At 40.1% G+C, this 8,955-nt stretch overlaps 1 protein-coding gene across 1 annotated transcript; it reads left to right on the forward strand.

Annotated features, from left to right (window-relative positions):
• Nucleotides 1-228: 228 nt before the first annotated feature.
• Nucleotides 229-1,781, forward strand: LOC311488937 (uncharacterized protein; the record flags this gene model as incomplete). Its single annotated transcript, XM_084545806.1, has 2 exons — nt 229-285; nt 1,351-1,781. The coding sequence occupies exon 2, from the start codon at nt 1,446-1,448 to the stop codon at nt 1,779-1,781; it is 336 nt and encodes a 111-aa protein (XP_084401932.1). The 5' UTR covers nt 229-285; nt 1,351-1,445.
• Nucleotides 1,782-8,955: the final 7,174 nt, after the last annotated feature.

Consider the following 8,955-nt stretch of genomic DNA (forward strand, 5'->3'; position numbering starts at 1 on the left):
TCACGGGAGCTCACGCTACTAAAGTAGTGGACTGAGCAACCACTGACATTAACATCAGAGCCATGCTGCTAGTGTGGCTAAAAGAAAAGAGAAGAAGAGACAGTCATGTTGATGTGAACATTAGAGAAACACATCATGGAGCTGAAATATGATCCTACTTCCTCATTTGGACTCGTTCACCTCAGCTGACTCTCTCAACGGCACACAGGTTTTTGTATTAGTCTTTTTCACGGTGTGACAGGGGCTACTACACCTTTGGCTCTGGAACTAAACTGTATGTAACAGGTAAGAACAAACATTTATTTGTAAATGATTTAAATATTTAATGTAATTAAAATTAGTGCAAATATAAAAATGCTTTTATTTCTTTATAAAGGAATAGTTGCTTATTTTAATTTCATGACACAGCTAATTACGTTAAGTACAAATAAATGGTGGTGATGGAGGTGAAAGGGTTCACCACACAGTCTGAAAATAATTAGTGGATTTCATGATCTAAAATCCATAATATCATAAAATGAAAAGCAGTGTTGAATGTTGGTGATCAGGCTCTGCAGGCTGCTCTTCATTAACTTGCACATTTGTGAACGGACCATTAATGCTGAACCGTATGTAGAGGTTTTGGAGCAACAAATGCTGCTATCCAGATGACGTCTTATTCTGGAAGGCCTTTCTTAAAATCAAATAAAATAAAATAAAATAAAATAAAGGAACAGCTAAAATCTTATATTAAATCAGATTGTAAAATATTTCCCGTTCTAAACTACAGCAGCTGTGAGTTGATAAAAGACGACGTGATGAAACACAGTCGACATGTTTCTGTCCCAACTTCTTTGAAACGTGTTGTTGGATTCAAATTCAAAACCAGCAAATAATGTCTTTTGATGAAGATAAAATAAGATAATCCTTTATTTATCGAAATCACTCATCGAAATTTCATGAAGATATATTATAATGTATACTGAATGTGTACACCGATCAGCCGTAACATTATGACCGTTGAAGTGGTTAGACGACTGGGTCAGAGCATCTCCAGAACTGCAGCTCTTGTGGGGTTTTCCTGGTCTGCAGTGATCAGTATCTATCAAAAGTGGTCCAAGGAAGGAGAAGAACCAGAGACAGGGTGGTCATGGGCAGCAAAGGATCATTGACCCTTGTGGTCCCATCCAACATCCGACGAGCTACTGTAGCTCAGACTGCTGAAAAGGTTAATGCTGGTTGAACTTTGTTCTGTATTGATGAGTAGTTTAGTGATCAGAGTCCATGTAGTTTCCAGGATCAGACTGAATGCAGAGCAGTGCTGGAAGCTGCTGTTGACTGTGTGAATGTGTGTGTGCTGTCAAACTTCAGATGAGCAGGTAGTGAAGCCCGTGGTGAGCGTGTACCCAGCAGCATCCAGAGCCCACCTGGAGGGGAAGAGCTCCCTGCTGTGTCTGGCCTCATCCATGTCTCCTCCTCTGGTCCAGTTCTCCTGGAAAAGACAGAAGGAGAACGGCCCTCTGGAGGAGCTGACCCCTGCTCAGGGAGAGCAGCTGGAGCTCAGAGAGTCGGAATGCAGCGCCTCCATCAGGCTGGTGGATGGAGATGATCTGGACAAGTATAGATATCGCTGCTACGTCAAGCACGAGGGTGAGACAGTGGAGGTCATAGTGGAGGACACAGTGAAGGCCACAGTAGAGCCCCAAAGCCAACAAGGTAATGAAGGCTTGGTGACTGTGTTCAGCAGTGATTCAGCTTCATGTGGAGACGCTGTCAAAGAGAGCAGAGGAGCAGAGGACTGACATTTCTCACTGCACCTCCAAACATTTCACTCCTTTTCTGTTTCAGAGGTTCCGTATGTCCCGTCTCAATATCAAGTGAAGCTGCTCTGTCTCCTGTACACAGTGCTGATAGTGAAGAGTCTGGTGTACTGCTGTGGACTCTCTCTGCTGATGAGCCTCAGAAACAAGGGACCGTCCACCAACTCCACACATGCTGACTGACTGTTTTCTGCTGGTCTTTTCTCTCCATCAGATCTCATCAGTTCATCTCATTCATCACTTTGATCAGTATTCACAAATGTTAGTCATGATGCTTTGGTTGTAATGTGTAGTCAGATAGATTTATCAGAGTTTCTTTATCAAATCTCTTAATTGTAACTTCTAAATATTACACCAGTTAAAGAATTAACTTCCTTGTAGATGTTTCAACATTTAATACAACATGTTTGCTTTCTTTTTTTTTTCTTATAGAAATACAATGCAGTGTGTTCATCCATTTATTCTGTTCTATTAAAATACAACAAGTATAAAAAATTAATGGTGTTTTGTTTTTCTTCTTGTCTAAAGATTCATTATGTTGACACCCCAAAGTAATTTGATGATTGTTCCTAAGACATTTTAAATCAAAATGAACATCTAGTGTTTGTGGTTGTTCCACCAGGTTCAGTTCTGTGTCTTCAGATCATTTAGTTTGTGTATTAGTTCTCTAATATAAATGTGTCAGTGTGGATGTCAAACTCTACGCTGACGACACTGTTGTTTCCATAGATGAACAAAGAGCAGAGCTGATTTGAAGCTACGACTGTTAAAAACTATCATCCAGCGGTTTGATGAGTCAGTGCTGAAGTTTGAATGTTGATCAAATGAAGGATGTGTTTAATTAACAGTCATGAAATAGTTTCATTAGCAGCAGGTCAGTGTGTCAGTGGAAATTCAACTGTTTGAGAGCTGAACACTGAAAGTTCATGGTCCTCTAACTGGACCTGTTAGTGGATAAATCCTAATCAGACATTAATCACAGAGGTGTCTGATCAATAAAATAACATTTAGTTAATGTTCTTATTGTTGATTTCAAAGTGTAAAGTGCATCTTTAATCATCCAAACCTCTAAATACCCTGAACAATTTACCAGGATATGAGCTTCAGGTGGGTGATCGGACTCAGTTCAACTCTGTGTGGGTGGAGGGCTCAGAGGAAAAAAGGTTTACAGAAAACAAGAGAAAGGGAGGGGAGGTGATGAGTGTGTTCAGCAGCAGATGTGAATCTGTTCTCAGTGGTTATTAGGACAGAAAACAAACTGCTGACAGCCAATCAGACTTCCTTCCTGCAGCAGACGGGCTGTGTGGGTTTGTGCTCTGCAGCCTCCACACCGTTAGCTGTGGCTTTTCACTTTAATGACACAATGACAGTTTCACCGACCAGCTGTGGTTAAAGAATCTTTCCAGGAAGCACCTGTGTTCTTCATCTGAGAGAGAAACACATTTACATGTATTATTAAACATTACAATCAGTAATTATGTTCAATTGTTTTCTGCAGTTAAATGAAACTAATTATTTTATTGTGTTTAAAATCTTCCATCCTCTCATAAATTTCTCCTCTCTGATAAATAGAACTTTAAAGAAGTTGAAATTTTTGCCTGCAAGGTGTTTAAATTGATCCCATGAGAAGATTTTGAACTTCTATAGGAAACAATAATGCTTCCTGTTCTTTCTCATTAATCAGAACCGAACACAAGCCTCACTGAGACAGAGACACAAACCCATGAGATAAACAAGTCATGCTGTTGTTCTGAAGCAGGCGTCCATGTTGGTTCACCTCAAGTCTCATTATTTCACTGAGTTATAGTTGACAAAAAAAAGTCTGAACGTCCCAATCAGTTCTAATCCACCATGAGTTCACCTCATTAACCACACTGACCCACATTTCTCATGGAAATTCTATTCCAGCTTCATTTTTTATCAGTGCAGCAGTCTGTGCTTCATTCACAGGGTTCATAGACATCACATCCAGGAACTGGAAGCTGCTTAAGCTTCAACTTTATTTACTGACGTCCAACAGTTCCTAACATATGAGCTAAAGTATTTGACTTGCTTTGTTAAGACACATAAAAAGCAGTTTATCAAAGCCAGACTCTGGGATTGTGTCAGTTTCTTGTGTTTATTGAGTGTGTTCCAGTGAAAGAAAAGAGCAGCCTGGTGGAGTCTGCATTTATTAGAAAGAAACACAAGAGCAGAAGAAACAGCCTGCTGGAAACTGATGATGATTATTATACAAGTCACAGTTGAAAGTGGAAATAAACTAGACTACTAGAGAATGAAGACGTCATAAGAGCAGATTTCTATGTGAATATATGTGTTTCTATTTCCAGGATGACAATCAAGACGTGAATGAAAAGATACAGATTACAAAGAAGCACATTACAACAACATCTGTGAATACTGATCAAAGTGATGAATGAGATGAACTGATGAGATCTGATGGAGAGAAAAGAGCAGCAGAAAACAGTCAGTCAGCATGTGTGGAGTTGGTGGACGGTCCCTTGTTTCTGAGGCTCATCAGCAGAGAGAGTCCACAGCAGTACACCAGACTCTTCACTATCAGCACTGTGTACAGCAGACAGAGCAGCTTCACTTGATATTGAGACGGGACATACGGAACCTCTGAAACAGAAAAGGAGTGAAATGTTTGGAGCTGCAGTGAGAAATGTCAGTCCTCTGCTCCTCTGCTCTCTTTGAACATGAACACAGTCACCAAGCCTTCATTACCTTCTTGTAACTCTACTGTCCCCCCCTCATGCTTGACGGAGCAGTGATATTTATATGTGCAGAGATCATCCCCATCCACCAGCCTGATGGAGGCGCTGCGTCCCGACTCTCTGAGCTCCAGCTGCTCTCCCTGACCAGGGGTCAGCTCCTCCAGAGGGCCGTTCTTCTTCTGTCTTTTCCAGGAGAACTGGACCAGAGGAGGAAACATGGATGAGGCCAGACACAGCAGGGAGCTCTTCCCCTCCAGGTGGGCTCTGGATGCTGCTGCTGGGTACACGCTCACCACGGGCTTCACTACCTGCTCATCTGAAGTTTGACAGCACACACACATTCACACAGTCAACAGCAGCTTCCAGCACTGCTCTGCATTCAGTCTGATCCTGGAAACTACATGGACTCTGATCACTAAACTACTCATCAATACAGAACAAAGTTCAACCAGCATTAACCTTTTCAGCAGTCTGAGCTACAGTAGCTCGTCTGTTGGATGGGACCACAAGGGTCAATGATCCTTTGCTGCCCATGACCACCCTGTCTCTGGTTTTTTTCTCCTTCCTTGGACCACTTTTGATAGATACTGATCACTGCAGACCAGGAAAACCCCACAAGAGCTGCAGTTCTGGAGATGCTCTGACCCAGTCGTCAAACCACTTCACCGGTCATAATGTTATAGCTGATCGGTCTACATATTCAGTATACATTATAATATATCTTCATGTAAATTTCTGTTTCCAAAATAACTGATGCTATATAAAATCAATCAGAACAGATCCAGTGGTTGATCAATCATCAGTTGTATAATCAAGCCTGCTCCCAGTAGACCAAACACACGCTGGACAATCACAACACAAACTGGAATATCCTTAATATATTTGGAAGAACTTATGTTTGCATATAATTTATTCTTTCATGTGCAATATACATACATACATACGTAAGTAGGATTTCTATTGTATTTCAGTTTCTATTCTTTGTATTTATTTAATGTTTTATTGCTTCTTTTTATCTCCTGTGTGCTCTGTCCTTAAACTGTCTACTGCTGCAACGCTGCAAATTTCCCCACGGTGGGATAAATAAAGGATTATCTTATTTTATCTTCATCAAAAGACATTATTTGCTGGTTTTGAATTTGAATCCAACAACACGTTTCAAAGAAGTTGGGACAGAAACATGTCTACCGTGTTTCATCACGTCGTCTTTTATCAACTCACAGCTGCTGTAGTTTAGAACGGGAAATATTTTACAATCTGATTTAATATAAGATTTTAGCTGCTCCTTTTTTATTTCATTTTATTTGATTTTAAGAAAGGCCTTCCAGAATAAGACGTCATCTGGATAGCAGCATTTGTTGCTCCAAAACCTCTACATACGGTTCAGCATTAATGGTGCGTTCACAAATGTGTACTATTTTAAATGAAATGAAAAGAAATGAAATAAAAATTAAATATTTAAATCATTTCCAAATCCCTGAATTGTGTTTTTCAGTTGTACGTTTGTCGTTTCACTGATCAATCAATATACACGTTTGTGTCAGTCATGTTCAAATGTTTCAATAATTTATGCTGATGATAGTAATAAAACATTGTTTGAGTCAGTTCTATTTCTTCTAATATCACATTCACTTTGTGTTTTTTTCTTTTTCTATGAATCCATTATCAATTAAAGACACTTTTACCATCAGATAAATAATAACTGACAGCCATTAGATCTGACAAGGTTCTAACTTTCTGAAATGATCCAATACAATCGATAGACACTTCAAAACAATCTGAAATAGTTGAACATCAAATATCATCTTGTTTTCAACAACACATGTCACAGAATTACTGAGATGATCAAATCCTAAATGTTTGGAACGTCACTAATATTTACAGAAATAAAGAAGAACTTTAGTTGTTCAGTCAGATTTCAACATGTTTTCAGAAATGATTGAGCTTTTCTTATGGAACAATGGCTGCAGGATGAATTCTCTACTAATGAGGAAAAAACTAACATGGAAAGGCTGAAGCAGCACAAACTGACTTTAAACACATTTTCAGCTTCTACAACACTAATTATTTTCAGACTGTGTGGTGAACCCTTTCACCTCCATCACCACCATTTATTTGTACTTAACGTAATTAGCTGTGTCATGAAATTAAAATAAGCAACTATTCCTTTATAAAGAAATAAAAGCATTTTTATATTTGCACTAATTTTAATTACATTAAATATTTAAATCATTTACAAATAAATGTTTGTTCTTACCTGTTACATACAGTTTAGTTCCAGAGCCAAAGGTGTAGTAGCCCCTGTCACACCGTGAAAAAGACTAATACAAAAACCTGTGTGCCGTTGAGAGAGTCAGCTGAGGTGAACGAGTCCAAATGAGGAAGTAGGATCATATTTCCGCTCCATGATGTGTTTCTCTAATGTTCACATCAACATGACTGTCTCTTCTTCTCTTTTCTTTTAGCCACACTAGCAGCATGGCTCTGATGTTAATGTCAGTGGTTCCTCAGTCCACTACTTTAGTAGCGTGAGCCCCCGTGAGCCAACTCCACTAGAGCGCTCAGCAAGCTACATGACGTCATCAGAGACAGCTCATCCTGATGACGTTATTCTGACAATGAGAGACTTCAATCAGTGCAAGCTATGGACTGTATTCCCCAAATACTACCAACATGTGGACATTCCCACCTGCAAGAAAAACACCTTGGATCATGTGTACAGTTACATATGGGGTGCATACAGGGTTGCATGCCGCCCCCACTTCAGACACACAGACCACATCTCTTCCTGTATCCAGCCTACAGATAAAACCAACAAAACCCGTCACCAAATATGTTAAACTCTGCAGCACCCTGCAGGACTGTTTTGCTAGGACAGACTGGGATGTGTTTAAAGCTGCAGCCACACTGGAGGACTCTTCTGTTAGCACACAGGACTATGCTGAGTATGTGACTGGCTACATCAGCACTTGTGTTAACAACATTCCCACCATACAAGTCAGGAAGTTCCTAAACCAGAATCCCTGGATAGACAGTCAGTTACGACACATGGTGTGTGCTCGCTCTCTTGCATTTAGATCATTGAATGAGGCAGAGTACAAAGCTTCAAAGTACGAAATAAGAAAAATCAACACAGCGGCCAAGAGGCAGTACAGAGAGAAGCTGGACAGCTTCTATTCTACTGCTGACTCTGGGTGGACGTGGCAGGGCCTGCAGCAGATCACAGACTACAGGACCACCACCAGCACCATGATCCCCTCAGACAGCCTGCCAGATGACCTCAACACCTTCTACACCCACTTTGTGACCTCCAGCTCCAGCACAGAGAGGAGGCACACACACCCCTGTACCACAGAACTCCCCTCCCCACCACCAAGCGTCTCATCAGCCCTGGTACACAAAGCCCTGAAGAGGATCAACCCCCACAAAGCAGCAGGACCAGACAACATCCCTGAATGAGCCCTTAGAGCATGTGTCAATGAGCTGACTTCCTTCATGGAAAAGGTACAGAAACATCAAAACCACAACCAACAGACTGAGAGACAGCTTCTTCCCCAGAGCTGTGAAGTCAATCACAGTAAGTTATAGAATGAAACAAAAGTGTTCATTTTACTCAAACACATAGCTATTAATAGTAAAACCAGAGGAACTGATCATTTTGAAGTGGTCTCTTAACTTTTTCCAGAGCTGTATGTGTAAGAATCATGTTGGTCTCATTAGTTTTTAGTTTTTCAAAAGTGTTCTGATTGTTTGTGTAATAAAACTTTAAAGAAATTGCTCTTTTGTGTTGTCAAACTTATAATTTCCCCCAAAGGTAGGTTCTGTTAATACATTGTATTTATATAAATGTGTTAATTTATAGCAAAAAATATTTTTAATCATTTATTATTCATTAAATGTATTATCTATATGTAAACACTAATTGTTTTTACAGTTAGTCAGTCAATTTGAACAGATAACATTTCGACGTTGAACAAACGTTAAAACGACGTCGAGACCAGACGCAGCCAGGGGCTTTAAAAGTAATGCTGAAATGCAGGTTGAAAAGACGTCAGATCGCAACGTCAACATCTTCTCTACCTGCATTTGTCAACCTCTTTTTAACTCCACTTCACTGCAGAAACTACATCTAAAACTCGACACATACAGCTGTAAAAAATATATATCAGAATATTTACACTGGATCATTTTTAGAAGGTGAATAATGCGCGTTTAGAAGACATCTGTGTTACAACGGGACGTTGTGGAGACGTTATTTACGACAGTTACAAAGACGTCGAGGTTGCAACGCGACGTCGTTTCAATTTGCATTTCAGCATTACTTTTAGACCTCCTGGCGACGTGTACGTTTAGACGTCGTTTCAACGTTTATTAGACGTCGAAATGTTCTGTTACCAGACACCACAGGACACCCTCAGAAGGCCCATGTCTATCCTCTG

The sequence above is a fragment of the Chelon labrosus genome (assembly GCF_963514085.1).
Source record: "Chelon labrosus genome assembly, chromosome: 6".
Classification (NCBI taxonomy): Eukaryota; Metazoa; Chordata; class Actinopteri; order Mugiliformes; family Mugilidae; genus Chelon; species Chelon labrosus.